The sequence below is a fragment of the Crocodylus siamensis genome, chromosome 6 (assembly GCF_052110815.1).
Source record: "Crocodylus siamensis isolate JL-2025a chromosome 6, ASM5211081v1, whole genome shotgun sequence".
Taxonomy (NCBI): Eukaryota; Metazoa; Chordata; order Crocodylia; family Crocodylidae; genus Crocodylus; species Crocodylus siamensis.
Genome location: NC_143400.1, coordinates 37242245 through 37261369, shown reverse-complemented (window position 1 = coordinate 37261369; position 19125 = coordinate 37242245). Strand labels below are relative to the sequence as shown.

The 19125-nt window shown below is 57.1% G+C and overlaps 1 protein-coding gene across 1 annotated transcript in view; it reads right to left on the bottom strand.

Annotated features, from left to right (window-relative positions):
- The window catches only part of BMP1 (bone morphogenetic protein 1), a 66381-nt gene that overhangs the window by 18841 nt on the left and 28415 nt on the right, over nt 1-19125 (bottom strand). Inside the window, exons 3-8 of the mRNA XM_090051181.1 lie at nt 17381-17542; nt 16413-16530; nt 12786-12964; nt 12460-12565; nt 6888-7012; nt 990-1105 (exon numbers count right to left, since the gene is read on the bottom strand). Coding sequence (XP_089907307.1) covers nt 990-1105; nt 6888-7012; nt 12460-12565; nt 12786-12964; nt 16413-16530; nt 17381-17542 — 806 coding nt within the window. The remainder of the gene's footprint in view (nt 1-989; nt 1106-6887; nt 7013-12459; nt 12566-12785; nt 12965-16412; nt 16531-17380; nt 17543-19125) is intronic.

The following is a 19125-nucleotide window of genomic DNA, read 5'->3' as shown; positions in this document are numbered from 1 at the left end:
TGTCTGACCACGAGGCTGGCTTGAACTACAAGCCCTGCTGTGAGATCCCAGCCCAGCCTCCTAACTCAGCTGCTGAATTCAGCCAGCTTGAAATGAGCAGTGACTGCTGATCTGGGATGAAGATCAGCCCAAGGCTCAGGCACGTTCAGATCTGGGCCCCTCTCCAGCATCCTGAATGGGTCAAGATGAGCCACCTACGTATCACATGCGTCATGCGTGTCAGCTGCTCTGCTTTAACTGCTGCATGCCTGCTCTGTCCTGTGGTGAGTGGAAGCTGAACCGCAGTAACTTTGCTCTGTTTCATGCAGGACAAGTTGCCTCGACTTGCCCTGGGACAGCAGTGAACACACAGAACAATTACCGCAGAGCCGATAAGCATCCCTGACACCTGCTGGAAGCCCGACTCCCATGCCAACTAGTCAGGAGCCTGATAATCCCAAAAGCCCTAAGCTGGGGTGCATGCAGCATCCCTCTGGGGTGCAGGAAAGCAAGTGCACACAGCTCCTGCTTGCACCTGCACCCAGGGCTCCAGGCAGAGCAGACCCCTGGTAAGGGGAAGCGGTGTGCTGGGACTCGGGGAGTTTGTGGGGAAGCAGCTGCAGCTGTATTGCAGTCAGCTGGAGCAGGAGCACTGGTGGGAGAGACCCACCAGTGCACTGTTAGCTAGGGCTCACCTGCCCAGGGGGAAGGTAGGCAACAGGGGAAATGTAGGTGCAATGTGCACTGTGAGGGGCCCTCCGGAGAAGGGGATCCAGAAAGGCTTGATGGAGGTGTGGGGTGGAAATGAGACAGACAGACAGAGGCAGGCAGGTAGTGGGGAGGAAAAGGAAGAGGAAGGAGATGAGAAAAGCAGAGGGGAAGGGAGGGTGGAAAAGGACAGATTCCCAGGGAGCACATGGAGAAGAGAGGAAAAGAGCAGCAATGCAGGAGAACAAGTCCCTTCCTGGCCCCTGCTCTGCCCAGGCTCTGTGGGGGTGGACAGTAGGTACCTTTTCCCCAGGGGTGACCGATATCCTCCAGACGCAGTGTTTGTGTGCAGCATATCCATTGGGGAACTCCGGGGAGGAGAAGTTGCCATGACTGTCCTGCAAGGTCTCTCCACAGTCTGTGAACAGAAGCGGGGAAGGGAAAGGGTTGAGAACCTGGCAGCAAAGCCAAACCATCTTGCTGCCCCTTGTCTGCACCCCGACGAGCCCAAACTCCCCCGATACAAGTCAGCAGTCCCACAGCGCATCCAGCAGCAGGATGGGTGGGAAACAACCAGGTTCCTGGTGGGAGAAGCGGCTAGCCCAGTGAGGCACCTGCATCTCAGGTGGTGAGAAATGCTGCTGCTTTGCTTTCAACACCTCCTCTGCATCTCAGCTGCATGCCCTGCAGTGCTGCGGGGGTTGACACGGGTGCCCTTGAAGCGCTGCCTTTGCCCCTGCCAGCTCAGGAGACTGGTGCCACGAGTCTCCGAAGGGCTAAGCCGCAACCTTTCCATTTGCATCCCTCTTTGTGCCAGCTGGAGGGAGGGCGAGCAGAAGGTAGCCAGGGTAGGGAGCAAGCCATGGTCCCGATTCCCATACGATGCTGTGCTGCAGGAGTGCGTGCCAGGAGCGGCCCAGCTAGAGGTAGTCTGTGGCAGGGCATTGCAGGCAGTCAGTCCCGGAGAGGGGCGTCTTGACCTGCTAGTCTGTTCTGGGGCAGAGGAGCAGCAGGAGGTGGCAGGGAGCTGGCCGGTCCATGCCTGCCAGCCTGCCTCATCCCTGGGTGTGACGGCTGCAGCCCGGGCCGTGGACCCACTTCCGGAGACTGGCCAGACAGCTGGATCACGGGGGCTTTGGGGACCAGCTAGCCCTTGGCTCTGTAGCTCCACCTGCCCATGCAGTGGCAAAAGAGAGTGAGGACAGGCCTTGGCAATAAAGCAGAGCAGTTCAGTCCGATCGGTGCAACCGCATCTATGGCCAAGATGACATACATGTACGTCTTACAGGCTGAGACCTGGGGCACAACTCGAGCTGTCAGGTAGAGCTACACCGAGCATAGTCAAGGGACGCCTCTCACAGTCCCGGAGCACGGAGGAGGCAGCCCGCTTTGCCCTGTTTTGAATGGGAGCTGCCCTGGGCTCCGACTTCCCAGGCACACGGGGGTCTTCATGCCCCAAACCAGCACAAACTCAAGATGCAAACCTCAGCTTAGCCTTGAACTGGCCATGCCAAGGGCCACGGGGCTTTCGAGCCAGATCCGCCCCCACCCCAGAAGCCATCCCCGCTGGCGGGCCTGCTCCGAGGACCTTTCTCCCTTTTGTCTCTGGCCTTTGCTTCCTTTCACCCAGGCGACAGAACCGCGGCCTGTGCCTCTTTAAGCTGTTTCCCCCCAACCCCAATAAAATCAATAGCTGGGATTGAAGTTCCCAGGTAGCCATGGAAACCCAACCCCGTGCCATGTTGCCACAGCAACACAAGTCCCAACTTTAGCATGGAAAACTGAAGTTTTCGTACTCCCCTCCCACTGCTGCCTCTCGCTCCAGTCCCAGTCTTTCCTCCTCCTTCCAGCAAAGCACCCTGGGGTCCAACAGTCTCCTACAAACAACGTCCCCCCTGCTTCCTCGCTCCCAGCAGCAGTGAACAAGGGCCCCAAGCCCTGCCAGGATGCCCTGGCTGCCTCCAAGTGCCAATCAAAGCCTCCCTTCGCACTCGCGGGCGCTGTCAACCATGCCAGCCCTTTGCCTCCCCTGCACCCTGCCACGCTGTGCCGTGGTCCTGCAGCCAGCTGGGCCCCTGATAGGTTTTCTGCTCAGCGCTCTGGAGTTAGCCCAGCTCTACCATCTGGAAGCCACATGAGCAAGTCAGAGGTGGCAAAACTCAGGGGCGCTTCAACCCTGCGGTCTGCAGGCCAAGCCGTCCTCCCCCACCTCGGCGAGGCTCGAGCCAGAGCAGGCGCCTGTTGCAGTGGAGCCAGATCGAAGGTGAAAGGCAAGGGATGGTTTAAAAACTGGGCTCTGTGCCTTCCTGCTCCCTCCCTGCCTTCGGGATGGAAAAAGGAGCCCTGGACGTCTTTTTCCCCTAGTAATCACTTTTCCTGCTTGGCGCTTAACCTTTGAAATATCAGGAGCGCCGAGTCTGGTCTGCAGGAGGAGGTTCGATGAGAGCTCCTGGGCCTTTGGAGCAGGGGCTGGAGATGTGAGGAGCCTTTATCCAAGATGCTAGTCATGGGCATTAACCGGGAGCTAACGAGGGCCAAACTCCTGGCTGATGCAAAGAGGAAAACTCCACAGACGTCAGTGGATCCGCACGTGCTTCCGCCACAGAGAACGTGACCCGAGATGTTTGAGCTGCTTGGGCCCCCACGCAGCAGCTCAGTGCTTTGCTTCCCCAGCCTGTGCAATGTCAGAGTTTGCGTGAGATCTGATGGAGCCATTCAGCCTCCTGGGAGCCTCAGGTGCTACTGGAAAGAGAGGCAGGGAGCCAAGCTAGCCACTTCCCCCTTCCTCCTTATTTCCTAAAACAAAACCCCTCCCTTCCAACCTCTTTCTTCTGCGAGGAGGCAGCGAAGCCAAGACCCATACAGCATTTTAATATGAGCTACCTTCCAGCAGGATGAGTCTACACCAGGTGTGAAGTGCTGAAGCTCCAACTGCACTATATGGCGGGTCTGTAACACCTTGGCTACTATAGCCTCTGCCAGAGGAGCACTGAGAGTGCCCTCCACACCGATAGCACCTCCAGCCTGGGGACCCACCTTGTTCTCAGCCTGGTTAGACTTAAGGCCCCCTGGGAAAATGCCAGCTCTTCACTTTCACTTGCCTGCACAAATCCGCTAGAGCCATGCTTCTGCTGCACAGAGCTCAGAAAGGCCTGAGAATGGCTTTGACATTGTGAATTCCTATTGGAAATCTCTGCATTTAACTTGTGACTTGCGTGTTGGTGTTTGCATACCTGATGTACTCCCAGGAGTCAGCCAGTCCGTGGCAGAGGCAGGAATGCAACTGGGACCCTTTGGCTCCTAGCACTACAACCCTTCAGCTCACAGTGCTGGGCGCTGATCTCCGGCTAAGCCAGAGAGAATCAGGATTCACCTTGCTGATCGTTGCAGCTCCAACAATGTTCAAATCTGGCCCCGGTGGCAACCTGGAGACCTGGGTGGCAGCTCCCTCCCCTGGGCTAGGGTGTATATTTGTGTCTCCAGCGCTGCTCCGTGATGGGTCTCTGCTCTCCGTGGGCCGGTGCCCGTGTTACATGTGCACTATCACACCTCCCGTCCCAGGGCAATCCTACAGAGCTGCTAAACACAGGTCCTGTCTGCCATGTCCTTAGGAACGGCGTCAGGGAGCGATCGTGGCCTGGCTGCTATGGGAGCTCTCTTGGGAGCGGGTGGAGGCTGGCAGTAGCTTGCACCACAGATGCCTTTCTTGGCTTGCTGGCCGAACAGGGCTTCCACTGCCGGGACTGCTGGTGGGGGTTGGCATTTCATATAGCAATGGGAAAGCAGCAGGGAGGACAATGAGCCATGAGAGGGAAAGCTGTTTTGTTGCCGGTCTTGGTCCAAGATCTGGGCTCAAGCTCTTGTTTTGTTCTGCTCCAGTTTGCGCATAAGGACACCAGCTCTTCCCTTCTCTGCCCTGCCTGGGAAGTTTGTGAGGCGCTGGAGAGAGACAGGCTCCCCGCTGCACATGCCTAGAGCAATTAGATGCAAAATCACCTTGATCTCCTGCCTGCTAAGGCAGCCTGCATTTCAGACACCATCCTGCTGGCCCGGCAGGACTCAGCAGCAGGCCGGGCGTGTCCGAATACCAAGCTAAAAGATCCCGGGATGCCTGCAGGGAGCTGCAGGGCAGCAAGGGAGACCGACAGCTGCATGTCAGCCTGCCCTCTCCAGTCAGCACCCTGTCACCCGGGGGTGGGAGATGCTGATGAGGCAACCGTCACCAGGCGCCTGTCTCCATGGTTATGGGACGTGGGCGGCGGTCCAGGGCCCTGCTCCATATGCCCGGCACACGGGAGCTCTGCAGAACATCCCTCTGTGCAGCTATCTGGAAAACAGCACTGCAGAGATTTACGATGGAGCCACTGACCTGCAGCCCTCTCCCAGGCAGGCAGGCTCCAAGGACAGCTGGGAAGAGGGCCTCCCTGGGGCTGAGGGGAGGCACAAGATTCAATTGCCTCCATTCACACTCATTTCGGACTGCGCTGAAGGGGCATGCCCAGGGAGCAGCCCCTGTTAGAGCCAGGCCAGCTCCCTACCCACAGCTCTGCTTGTGCCCCAGGTTATTCCAGCACTGGGCACCCACCTCAACTCTCAGTCCTCTCCAGCAGCCCCCTACCCCTCACTCCCTTGGCACTGACTCGCCGCCTGCTTCCAAAGCATCCTGTTGTAATCCCCGAACTGGAAAACCGTCCCCCAGCCCTTTCTGTTTACAGGCCTTCATGCTTTCCACGGAAACACAGCAAGTGGGAATGAGTGTCTGGGAGCTCCGGGCCAGACCGGGACATGGGAGTCAAATGGGAACCAGAAGTTTCACACACCCCGGGCGCACATCAATGGGCCAGTCGTCCAGGCCCTCCTCTCCGACAGCTGCGGGATGGCCAAAGCCAAGGAGAAGGGTAGGCTGGCCCCCCTCCAGGGCCTTGGCGAGGATGGGAGCCGTCCCTCCAGCCCAGGATCCCAGGCCCTTGCTGATGTCATGCTCTTTCCATTCATAAAGCGGTGGGAAGAACTTGGAGCAGAGCACGATGCCCCACCCTGTGGGATGAGCTGCTCCAGCACAGGGGTGGGCCGTCGTGACCCAGCATCCTCCCAGCCGCGCTCCCAAATAGAGGCGTGACCCCCCAGCAGGGCTCCTCGCCTCTCCTCTCCTCTCCTCTCCTCTCCCTCGGTCACTTCACTCCTGCCGTACCGAGGCTTTCATTCACAGTGGTAAGAACAGATGACCCATAAAGCAGGGGTGTGGGTTAGATGGGAAAGAGAAGCCCAGCAGAGCTAGGAAAAGGCCACCTGGGTGTGCCGGCCATGCAGATCCCAGCTGGGCTTTGCGGTTGAATTTCTTTGTGAATTGTCCAAAAACATTCCCCTGATTCAGTGTTATTTTGACCGAAATGTTGTCAGTGCTAGCAACAGAGAAAGCAGGACAAGCAACCCACCAAAACGGGGGAAGGGGTCAAAGCTGTTTTGCTTTACTCATCCAAAGATGATGCTTCGGTATTCCAGCCGCCGGGGATGAATTAAAGCACACGGTTTGGGGGTTAAAGCCCTGGCAGCTGGAAGTCCACAGTCGCTCCCTGGCTGTGCCACACGCTCCCTCTGTGCAAGCACCTTCAGGGCATCACGTCTCAGACCCTTCCCTAAGAACGGGGAAGACATTGCCGCTGGGCAGCAGTGACAGAGGGCAACGCTTTTCCCTCAAAAGTGTCGATTCCTCCAAAGCAGAACGACTCATGGGAACCTTCTGACAAGGATGGCGCTTCCCCTTGCCCACCGCGCCCAGCCCATAGCCTGGGCGGCACCGTTCGCCCAGAATGGCACACGCCCGGCACCGGGTCCTTTCTCCGCCTATTCCAGATCCAAGACAGCAGCACGGGGCGAGCACCAGATGTGCCCGACAACAGGCTGCTGGAAGCAACAGTCGCCTGCTCTCCTCATTGAAAAGCAACCGGAACAAGGAAACACTCAAAATCTCTCGAGCTGTCGAGACAGGAAACCTGCTCCCAAGTTCTTGCAGATAATCAACCGCCCCAACTTCTCCTGCGGTAGTGCATCTGGTCTCGGACCACAAAGCCCCTCGCTGTCTGAGCATGTATTACAGCAGTTACCACCTCCGGGCCCCCGAGCTCAGATCAGACCGCGGGGGCGGCTACAACACAGTCAGAGCCGGGGCGTGTTGTACGTGCCCAGCCAGTGGGGCTTACCTGGGCACCTGTAGAGCTTGCGGGCTTGACTTATATCACCTTTGCTCAGGCGAGTGCGCTGGCCAATGGAGGGGCGCAGTCCTTGCACTTCATATTTGGGCAGGATGGTATCAAGGAAAATCCCCCTGGAACAAAAGCAGAGATGGGGTAAGTGGTCGGGAGGACACCGTCTGCTCATTTCCCCCAGGCTCTGCACAGGGCTGGCCTTGGTCTCCCCTGGGGTAGCTGCCCACACAAATGCACAGGAGTGAGATGCTGGGCCTCTGCCCTGAGCGCCCAGTGTGGCTCAGCTCTCTGCTCCGCGGCTGCCCACTGCCCAAGCAGCCCACATACCCAGCCACCCTGCTCAGATGCCCCCGCTCACTGCCGTTACCCAGTCTGGCTTGATCTATTTAGTCGAGTGCAATGGAAGTTCAGCCTGGTTTTCTTCTGCAACAACCTGCAGCATATGTGCGTGTGCACATGCAGTGTATGGGGAGGTAGGGAAGCAAATCATCCCCAGCAAACAGCACAGCCTCCTTCTGGGAGACTTTAGGACCGCGTGGGCAGAGGAGAAAAGGTGGATGGAGAAGCAGATGGCAAGAATCACAGCTGAAGAGAGAGGCAGGGAGGAGGCAGGAGGGCTCAGGCTGCAGCATCTAAACAGACAGCAGGCACCCAAATGTGCATGGTCCTGTCCATGTCAGCAGCAGTACGGTGTGCTAGAACTAGTATTAATTAACAGAGAGCTGCTTTAGGTTACCAGAAACATCAGTACTGCTACCAGTAGCATCGTCACTAGTTGTAGCACTGCTATCAGCAGCACCAGTATCAGTTCCTAGGAGCATCAGTGCTATATTACTAGCATTAGTACTATCTGTATTGCATTTGCAGGTGGCAGCTCCACTGTTTGCTATAGGTGTATAGCAAGTCTGCACACAGGGAGCTCCGAAATTCCTCCCCTGGCTTGGCTTCTCGAGTCTCCTGGACTACGGAGGATGCTCTGTTCGCACTCGACATGGTGGAAGGGCAGTTTGCCCTGACAAGCCATAGGAGGGAGGGATGGGGAAAGGGGACCCAACACAGCACGGCTATTTTGGATGGTTTTGCAGCAGCAAAGCCCTGGCTTTGGATGCCCTGTCCTGCAGTAACACTTGAGCCCCTGTGCACAGGGTGTTGTGGGGACGGGGACCGCAGCCAGAGCCAAGAGGAGCAAAGCAGGCTTGTTTGATTCAGACCGGGGTCATGACCCTGTCTGCTGGGTCTGGCCTGGCCTGCTGGGACCACATCAAGGCCCGAGTCGGCGCTCCCTCACATGTGGGCTTGCCGCCTCCCCCGGGCCTCGGCGCGGGTTTCAGCCGCTGCGAGGGTGGCACAGCTGTAAAATTCCATGCCTAGGTCAGCTCCGCTCCAGGAAAGGAGGGATGAGCTGCTAAAAACAGCTCCGCCGCCCCTGTAATTAGAGCGCTTGCTGTATATGTGTGGGGACATGAGTCAAGCAGGCCAGCAGCCCAGCTCGGTGCAACCCACAGCTGGAGCCCCCGGGTGCGGGACAGCAGCAGGGCTGGGCTGCCATGCCCTCAAGTGGCTTGAGATGAACAGGATCCAATGCTCTGGGAGAGAGAGGACAAGGGACACAAGAGCAGAGAAAGGGATGAATGCGGCCAACATCGACACAGCAACAAGGAAGCAGCGATGTGCAAGGGGCAGGAACTCGGGCTCTCCCCCAGCCCCCAATTCACCGGGGCTCCACTGCGAGTGAGCACAGCCTTTCCCTGCTCCCGTCACCATATGGACATGTTTAAGTGGGGAAGGGGAGGGGAGAGGGGCCTGCATTTCTCCAGTGACCTATAGTTTCCATCCTCTTGCTGAGAGCAATTTCCCAGGAACGCTTTCCTGGCCCGGTGCAGCAGCATAATACGCTTCACCCAGTTGGCAGAGCCCTTCTTCTGGCAGCTGGGAGTAGCTCAGGAATTCAAGAAAGCAGCACCAGGCAAGACGGGACATCCTCTCCCTGCAGCAGCACCATGCACGGCGAGTCATCCCAGAGAATGCCCCTGACCAGCTGCTGAAGGAGGAGAAAGCTTTTGGCTAGAAAAATAATGATGAAATCTTGAGGCCAGCTCTGCAACACGTAACCATGTGGGGAGCTGCCAATGACCCTGGGAATATGAGTCATCAGGGAGCAGCCGGAGCAGAGTCCCTCAGCCTCTCCCCTATAGCTAGGCCCCAGAGGCTGGATTTCATGAAATTGCAGGGCAGGGTGCATATGCCAGCCAGCCACATTCGAGGGAAAGACATATCTAGAGCAACCTCAATGATGCAAAGCTCTTGTTGCAGAATGGGGACATCAGGGACACTGGCTCCCCTGAGGCCACTCTCCCCATCGACAACTGAGGGCAGCACGGTGCAGCAGCCCATGTGCTCCGGCAGGCTGCATGGTTTCTGCAGACCTACACGGTTCTGCTGTTCGACTGGTGACCCAATGTGCAGGGTGGTGATGGCAACCAGCCCTTGTGTCCCTTGCACAACTGAACCTGTATACACTCACAACCTCAGGCTCCTCCATCAGAGAGGGACCCCAAAGGAGATCAGGGTGCTATTGTGTTGGCGGTGGCACGTGATATGAAAACGTTCCAGCTCCGAAACACTCACTGGCTTGTTTCTCCCCCAGAAACAGAGCAGGACAAGCACTTGGGTGGCATTACTCAATCCCACAGTGCCTGAGATCTCAGTGTGGACTTTAGCGAAGTCACACGGGAGGTTATTAGTTTGGATAGAGTAGACGGGGATTACTAAGAGCGCTGCGAGGTGGGTAGGGTGACACAAGCAGGCGGTGCTCGAAAGGGAAAACTGGCTGGAGGATGGTTTCTCAAGGACTGGCCACAGCAATCATCTTATTCGATATTTTCATTAATGAGCCTGGTACTTAAAGGAGGAGCGTGCTGATGAAATATGTTAACAAGACAAAGGCAGGAGGCATCGTCTCGACAGAGGAGGGTAAGAACAGTATGCAGGACGGGAGAGAAACAGTCCTCGTGTACACGACTGTGTGTTTTGTTCTACCGGTGAGACTCTCCGCTATGAGCTGGGGGTGGTAGGCTGGGGTGGGCTGAGGGCAAGGAAGATTACAATTCAGGCAGTTACAGAATGACTGAGAGCTCCCCAGGCAATGCAGCCATCATCAACAAGGCAAAAAGACAATACCGGCGTGACCCAGGCAAGGCGTTTCCAGAAGAGACAGGGCAAGAGAATACCAGTGCCATCGCCCAAGGCTTCAGGGGGGTGTTGTTACGCCCAGCACACTTAGAAAGAGCAAACTCCTGCCCGCACAGGTAAGGAACTATTTAAGCTAAGTTTAGGACAGTACCATGCCAGTGCCATGAATAAATGCAGTCTGACAATTCAGAGGAGGTTTTCTAACCATGGGCAGAGGGGAGGTCTGGACCAGCCTGCCGACAAGTGCCATGGGGGGAAGAACCAAACCTAAGGAGGAGTGGGGTCAGCATGTGGAAATGACTCCATGCGGTGCTGACCCGGGATAACAAGCACTGCTCGTCCTGTGCTCATAAGACGAGGCAGGCAGGAGAGGTGAAGTGACTTAGCTTAGGTCAGACGGCAGCTCAGTGGCAGAGCTGGGAGGAGGACCCAGGTTTCCCGACTCCTCTTAGGTTTGTGCCCTACCCCGTGGCCTGCCCCGAGGCAACAGGACCAAGGCGTGGGGCCCAATTCAACAAGGCACATGTGGTCGTGTCCAGCAGTAAGCACCTGTGTGTGACCCTGGAAAGGTCAAGCACATGCCTAAATACTTTGCTGCACTGCTGCCTGTGTCCTGCTGCTCTGGCTGGTCTTTAGTCTACCAAGATGCAGCAGGCTCAAAGAGGCAGAGATCCAGGCTCTTGGCTACCGGGCTTCAGCTCTGTGATACCCTGTGTTAAGATGCCAGGGGGGCCTGCTGCTGTTGCACGCTATAGGCAGTTCTGCACATGCTGGGCTTGCTCTATCTGGTTTGCCTTGTGCGGCTGTTGCAAAAGCAAGACCCAGGGGCATGTCCTGGGTAGCATGGGTGAAGCTGGCAACAATACCCGCTGAAAAGTGCCAAGCAGCAACCCAAATAGAGAGCAGAAAGAACATGCCAGACACACCTCAGCAGCCTGCAGTGACAGGCATCTGCGGGGCTCACCCCCATGGGCTCGGCTAGGAGGAGAAAGGACACACCTGCTGAGGCAGCCACCCCAAGGGAAATCCTGGCAAGCCCAGCAGCAGCTACAAAAGGAGGGCTAATCCCCAGACAAGAGGCTCAGCAGAGGACAACATTGCCTCCACAGTGCCCAAGAATGCAGCCCCGCTGAGAGATGGGCGGTGGCTGTCACTCCAGGCACAGTGCTGCTGGCTCGCTCCCAGCGCTCGGTGTGCCCCAGCAATTAGTGAGCTGCCTTTGCAGAGCCCTCTCCCTGGTGACGGCTGTCGGCTGAAGATTAGGAAGCCTTTGCCAGCGAGGATGGGTCTCTGGGGCTTTGGACTCAACTCCCCAGCCGTCAGGGCACTGAAAACCCCTGGGGGCAAAGACTAATCTTGGATTAGAAGGCACAAAGGAGGACTAGCATACTGAAGCTAGGTAGATACAGAAGAGCAATCCTCATCTTCCTGATTGGAGGAAGGCTTGATCTTGATGACCTGGAGTCTGTATAGCGCAGTACAAGACCGGAGCAAAGAGGCACCCAAAGCTGAATAACGGGCCAGGCAGAACGGATCTGGGGCTTACAGTGGGCATGGGTTGGCGTCAGCAATATGATGCTTTGGTCGCTCCTCAAAAAAAGAGGGGAACATCATTTTACAATACATTAACAGGAGCATTATATGGTAGACGTGAGAAGCAGGTCTGCCCTGCGTGCCATTAGTGAGGCCGCAGCTACGTCCAGTTCTGGGCACCACAATTTAAGAAAGATGCAGATAGACTGGAGCGAAAACAGGGCAGAGCCATGAGAATAAGAGGTTTGGAAAGCATGACCCATGAGGAAAGCATGGAGAAAGCGGGTTTGTTTAGTCTGGAGAGGAGAAGACTGAGGGGAAAGATGATAACAGCCTTCAAATATGTAAAAGGCTGCTATAAGGGGTGGCTATCAATTGTCTGGAGAGGAAGAGAAGCGCTTGGCTTCATGTGCTGTGAGGAAGGTTTAGGTTCAACAGTAGGAAAAAGTTTCTAAGTATATAGCTACAAACTGGCTCCAGCTGCCCGGGGAGCCTAAGGCAGCCCATGCTGACAGGGTTTTAAGAACAGGTTATACAACCATCTCCCAGGGATGACCTGGGTTTCCTTGATCCTCAGAGCAGAGGGATGGACGGGGTGACCTCTTCAGCCTCTTCTGGCCCCGCACTTCTGCATCAACCCTTCTGTTTTTCTAGTCCCCCTTGCTCTCACATGTCTGATGCTCATGGAGCAGGCGAGACTCATTCCTGCATTTGCTCCATCTGAGCCAGAAGAGCCAGGAGGAGAGCTGTGGGCCACGGTGCAGCTTTCCTCAGGGAGCTTGGGTGGGAGGGCTGGTGCGAGCGCCTGGGCTGAGTCAGCAAACCACGTGGGGCAGCTCACCTGGAGAAGGTGTTCCTGGCATAGTGCATGATGCTGTCGAAATCATACGTCTCACCAAGTGTCTCCACCTCTTCAGGCTCCATCTTCAAGAAGTTGTACTCCTGCCCTGCGGAAACGGGGGGGAGACAGAGCCATGGACAAAAGGCCCTACGGCAATGCCAGGCAGGGAGGGCGCTGTGGTCTGGGCCTGGCACAAGCCAAGAGCTTTCTCCCCAGGGCTGCAGGCTGAGAAGACTCACCCATGGAGGGGGGCAAGAGACCAAGAGCAAGGTGGGGGAGGATGGAAGGAAAGAGGAGGGCAGAGAAGTGAAAGCAGGGGCCTATACCTGGTTGGATGTTCTCCTTGATGATGGCCACGTGGTCATCCCGATCCGGGCGGGTGTGCTCGTGCCAGAACCCGATGACGTGTCCCAGCTCGTGAACCACGATGCCGAACTTGTCACAGTTTTTTCCAATGGAGATGGCCTGGGGCCCACCTCCCCTGCGGCCCACGTAGGAACAGCACCTGGATTGGGGGAAAACAGGCCTCGTGTTAGCATTGAGGAAAAACCGGCTGAGCTAGATGCTCCTGAGCCCAGGAATCACTGAGGTTACTGGACTCGCCCAGGGGTCAACACCCAATGGCAAGGTAATATTCACCACATGAGATTCAAGAGGAGCAGAAGTTTTCCATCTCACTGCCAAAGGGCCAGGATGGAGCTGGCTCGGGGCCACTGCAACATCCACAAGGGACCCCCAGGCAAGTGCAAGCTGCCAGCCCAGGGAGGGGCACAGTGCTTGCTGCACTTCCCACCATGGCATGGTGCCCTGCCCTGGGTGAGCCAGCATCCTCTGTGGTGATTGCAACACCTCTCCCCTCCTCCACCAAGAGCTGGACAGGGGAGGGGGCCTGGTGCTGGTGCTTTAATGGCAGGGAATCCCCGGCCCTCTGAACGGTGAGCAACTCCCTGGGGTCAAGCGTCTTCTCCCAGCTGGGTCTCTGCGAGAGGCAGCACATCTGGAAAATCATTACAGCTGCCCCAGTGGTGTGGAAACTTTAATGGCCTGCCCACGGCTTATGCAGAAGCCAGGCCTGGGCGGCTCTGGCTAGGGAAGCATGTGGAGAGGGCTCAGCGCATTCCCCACCATTCCCACAGCCCTCCTTTGAGGCAATGTGCCACTGCCCCCAGAGCCAGCCGCAGCCACCCCCAACCCCAGCAGCTTGAAGAGGTGTTTCTTTTGGGCCCAACTCAGGGCAGTTCAGGGCACTCCCTGCCAATCACTTCCTGCCATCCGCTCAGCATCTAGGGCTCTAGCAAATCCATCTCTCACACTACCAGTGCTCCGGCACCCAGCACCCACTTGCATGGCCTGGCACTGCTGGCATGGAGGGCTCTGAAGATAGACAGGCTGGGAGCTGGCCGACATCACTAAGTCTTCACAAAGGGAAGAGAAGCTGGCTTGGTGCTGCATCATATGCAGACCAGTGGTGGTCACTACAGAGTCAGGCTAAGGTCATCTCCCTTCACTGCTCCCCAGGGCTGCGCCCTCGCCCTGCTGAACACCCAGCCCCAGCTGACCTGTGCAGGAGACTTCATTCCTGTGCAAGGAGGTGGGCTTCTGGCTGGGCCCATCAGTCTGCAGGCTGAGAGCATTTCCGCTGCTCTGTTGTGGGTCACCTCTAAGAACCTGAGTAATCTGCCCCAGAGGACTGGCTAATAGCCGTGCCTTGTTACATGGGCACCACGCACCCAGACCAGGCAGCAGGGCAGCATGTGCCAGGCTCCAGCACTTGGGTGGGGGAGCCTGGAGCCAGAACCCTGTGCTCCAGCCTCACTGCACTGGCTTAGAGACAGAGGAGCAACTCCCCTTCCTCCCTGGAGCCTGCGGAGATGATCCCAGGCTGGCCCCTGCACAGCTCTGCCCAGTCCAGCCTTCAGTAACTCAAGGCAAGCAGAATCATAGACTCATAGAGAAGTCGAGTTGGAAGGGGCCTCCAGGGGTCATCTGTACAAATCCAATGCCTAAATTCTTAGCAAACTGCACAGGCAACCCTGGCACAACCACAAGGCATAATACCTGATCCTGCCACTGGTAAAGCGGGGTGGGGGGACCATGGTGGCTGACATCCTGCTGTTGCCAAGGTTGCTAAAACACCTACTGGCCCCTGCAGGAAAGCTCCTGCCCCTCCCTATGAGAGGCAATTTGCTGAGCATCAGCTTATACCTTCCTGTTGCACTCCAGCCTCTCCCAGTCACAGCGAAGGGTTCACCTATTTACTAGGCATCCTCTTTCCCACACTCCTGGTCAGCTCTCCCATTCCCCCCCACCTCTTCATTGCTGCTGCACCCCAATAGACAGACTGGGCCATTCTGATCCTTCCCCACGGTCCCAGTAGATTTGCAAAGCTCTGCACCGTTTGTAGGCACACCGGCACAAAGCGGGCTGCAGATCCAAGGCACTGTCTGACTCAGTCAGCCCAAAGGTCCCATCCAGCCCTGTGCTGCGACTCCATCAGGGACCAGTGGGGTGTTTGTAGGGAACAGGAGGATAGTCACTCTGGCCCCTCAAGGGAAGGAAGCAGCAAGCAGGTGTAGGTCCATTTATCCCAGTGACACTTTCTTCCTATCACCCATTAGGGGCTAGTGCATGCCCTAAAGCATGAAGATATCCATCTCCTCCAAAACTTGCTCATTATTTATAATCCTTTCTGTTGGGACATGAGATCTCCTCTCTCTCAATATATAAATCCCCTACCTGGCCATACACACAGCCCTGCTGACCCCAGTTGCATTTGGTGCCACCTAGTCCCAATCCTTGTCCTTGGGCTTCCTTCGAATCCCCCAGGAAGGACCAGCTGCCTTGGCCTGAAGACCCTCTGCGTTCAGCGGTCCGAGCCCCGCTCTTCAAAGGTGTTCAGGTTCCCAACTCCCCCAGCCAGGCCAGGCACCCACACACCCTGGAAGATCTGGCCCAGGGAGGTAGTGGACCGCATGGCTGCTCCATGGGTGTTTCAAGGCACATCAGTCAGGCCTTAATTGGGCCTAATTAGCACTCCCACAAGAGGCCATGCTCTTTAACTGCAGCTGAGCATCAGTCACAGCAGGGAGGGGATCAGGCTTGCCACGGAGCTGTGGGAACCCTGCCAGATCTCTCCATTAAACCTGAACCCAGCAGCCCAGCACCCAGGCACAGCCCATCCCCAGCTGCGATGGAGCCTGCCTCCCAGCCCCTGTGCCAGCAGCTCCAGGAGCAGCATGTGCAGCTTTCTCCTGGCAGCTGGGCGAGCAGGCAGGCCACTACAGACACCTCTGGATTCCCCGGGGAGGGAAGGGCTGCAGGATCAGGTCCTGCAGCAGGTGCCTGCATGCTCTGGACCCAAGCCAATGCTCCTTTAGGTGGAAGGGAAAGAGCCAGGGAGCATGTGCTGCTGGTTAGGACCCAGAGTCCTGGCCCTGCCACTGAGCTGCTGTCTGACCCTGAGTGAGTCACTTCACTGCTCCTTGCCTCAGTTTCCCTGCCCACCCTTCTAGGCTCTAGGACAAGAACCAAGTCCATGTGCGGCCCCTACCATCAGGAGGATCTGGCCTGAACTGCAGCCTCTAGGTCCTGCTGGAACATGAAGAATGAAACCCACCTGTTGCCTGTAACCACAGCTGGACAATGGCAGGCCCAGGCCCTGATCCCCCCTGAGCACAGCTCTATGCCCTCACAGCTCCATCATCAAGGGTTGGGGTACTGCAAACCTGCACCAGGAATAGCAAGAGGGGGACCGGTCCCTCTGTATAGGCGGGGAGCAGCCAGGCCCCAACCTTTGTATCCTATCTGCCAAAAAGTTTCCTGCCACCTCTGTTAGATCCCAGTGGGAGTTGGGTACTAAGACTGCCAGCCCACAGTTTCCACTGGGCCTGTCCCACCCAAAGTGCCCCCCTAGACCCAACCTTGGGTCCTGCCAGGACAAAGGCCCAGCTCACCCGCAGGGCCGATAGGTGAAGATGATGTAGCTGTCCTCCTCGGTGCGCTCCAAGAAGGTGACACATGTGAACTTCTCCCAGTGCCGCATGGCCTGCCTGAAGACTGCTCTCTGGGTGCCTGCAGGGGAGGCAGGGAAAGACCAGGAGCTGGGTGCAGCCCTCCTGAGACTAAGAGGAACAGGGGTGTAGCTGGGCTCAGGGACGAACCCCCTGGGTCAGTCTTAGGGGGTATATCTACATGTGCTTATTAATGTGCAGCAATAAACTCTGGTGCACATGGCACCGGAGTTTATTGCTCCCAAATGCTGCGTTTGAACATGCCCCCAGGCTGGCACGAGGTCTGGGGGGTCAGCCTGCCCCTGGCTCAACATGCTGTAGAGGGGCTGGCTGGAGCGCAAGGGTGCTCCAGTGCTGCTAGCTGGCAGGCAGCCCCAAACTGAAGCACCCGTGTGCCCCTGCCAGCCAGGTCAGTGTCTACATGTACATTGCTGCACACAAAAACACTCGACAGTACGATAGTACGTGCATTTACTAGTACTAACCTGCTGCAGAGATTATTAGTTCCCTGCGGCTTAATAGGGCTGCACATGTAGATGCTGAGACATTTACCGCAGAGCTAATTAGGCTGCTCTGCAGCACGTAAACACGCTCAGGGGTAGGTTAGCAGACACGCTAAGACTTGCTGCTGCTGATGGGCTAGCCCATGGGTCTCTGGGGGAGGGAAGATTCCTCACCCCCCAGCTTCACACCTGGGGAAACTGAGGCACTGTGAGTAGGAAAAGGAGCTGAGAGCAGAACCCAGCGGTCCTGTCTCGCTGCCCCTGCGCATGGTGCCTTCGCTTGGGATCCCTTCCCACCCCCACCATGTATGGTGACAGTCAACCGGGGCAGCAGAGTTGTGTCCCCATTATGGTGCCACCCAGCCCCACTGCCCAGCTGGCCTGCCACTGCCAGCTGCCCCCACTCACCACTGAAGTTCCCACTAATCACATAGGGGATGACCCCATCTGGCCACACCCGCTCCGGGCGAGACGTGGCAGCCCGGCGACTCCGCGAGTGCTGCCGGACCAGCCACCCGTGCCTCTTGCGGTGCCTCCTGGGCCTCAGCCTGGTGGTGTTGGTGTTGCTACCTGTGGGTAGGAGAACAGCTAAGCATTGTGGTGGGACCCAGCAGGAGCCAGGGGACCTACCCCTCTCAGGGCACCTGCTTCCTGCTAGGGTAACTCAGCTGATGTCAGCTACACCAGCAGCGGATGTGGCCCCAAAAAGATGCATCCCACATAGTAGAGGAAACCCAGGCTGTGAGGGCCCAAGTCAAACCCACAAAACATTATACTCCTCCACCAAGCCTGACAGGTCCCTCTGGTGCTGAGTACACATGGCGCTGGTACATCCTGCAGTGGCCTGGGAACGAGCAAAGCCAAGGCAGGAGAGCACCTGCAAGTGCTGCATGGTTGGCTGGGGAACCAAGGCTGCTTCCAGGATCTTGGCTGAGCCCAAGGAAATGAAACCAAGAGGGACAGAGCAAGGCAAGTCCTGGCTCTCCAAATCAGCAGGGACACATGCGGGGGGCTGTGCTGCCACGGGGAAGACATGGTGAGGGCCCAGAGGGGACATTGCAGGGCTATACAGACTGGCTTCCTGGTGAGGAGAGGCCATGGGGGACTGGCCCATTCCACAGGCCACCTGGCAGCACCCGAAACAGGAGTTGAGACAGCACATGCAAGACAGCGTGAGGCTTTGGGGGACACTATTCCTAGCATTGCCCCCCACATAGCCGGGGAGGGTTGGAACAGGCCCAAGCGAGCCAAGCTACCTTTGTCCCATCCCTAGAGCCTGCAAATATTATCAATGGAGCCCCGCCAGAGTGGCCGTGCCCTTTCCAGCCTCTCACGGTGCTAGCAGCTGAGCTAACAGTGCAGCAGCTTGCGCGGTCTAATGACCCTTGGCTTTCGGTGGGAGCTGTGCGGCTGGGCCCTTCTGCTGGGCCGTTTGAGCGGCGATTGCTGGAAGGCAGAAGAGGTTTGGGAGCCCTGCCGTTAGGGCTATGCCAGGGGTCCTGTGCATGAGTGAAGGAGCCAGGATCATTGAAAGAGGGTGGGGGAACTATCTGTGAATGAGTGCCCTAGAGGTGCCCCCTCGGCTCCAGGTCACAGCAAGGCACTGGCTTTGCTCAGTGTCCTGATAGTGGGCTCCTACTAGAGCACCTTAGGGTGACGGTGAGCTGGAGCAGACAGGTTCCTCTGCATTGGCTGGAGGAAGGCAAGTGCTCACCACATTGTTCTGGTTACAAGTTGACCGCAACTTGTCAGGGCCAGTTTTAGAGAGAAAAAAAATTTCCCCAGAAAAGAAGCCCTGCTACAGCCCTTGCAAAGTCCTACAGGAGAATTGGGTAAGCAAGGGTAGGACCCAAAAGGTGAAGTGCACAGAAAATACTTAAATACAAATGGCACTGCGAGGAATCTGTGACTGGGGGCTTTATCACATGCACAGAAGAGCTACAAGCACAGAGGCCAAGGCTGTCACGGGCCCAACTCCAGCGTGATCCTGTACATCAGCAAAAAGTGATGTTATTGGTCCTTTTGGAAGGGGAAAAAAGGTGCTGCTCTAATCAGAACAACGCGGTGCTCGGCCGAATGAGGAGAGGGGTGACTGTGGGTGCAGGGGAAGTCCTGAGTCAGGCCCTTCTCCACCTCCTGCAACACAAGCTCCA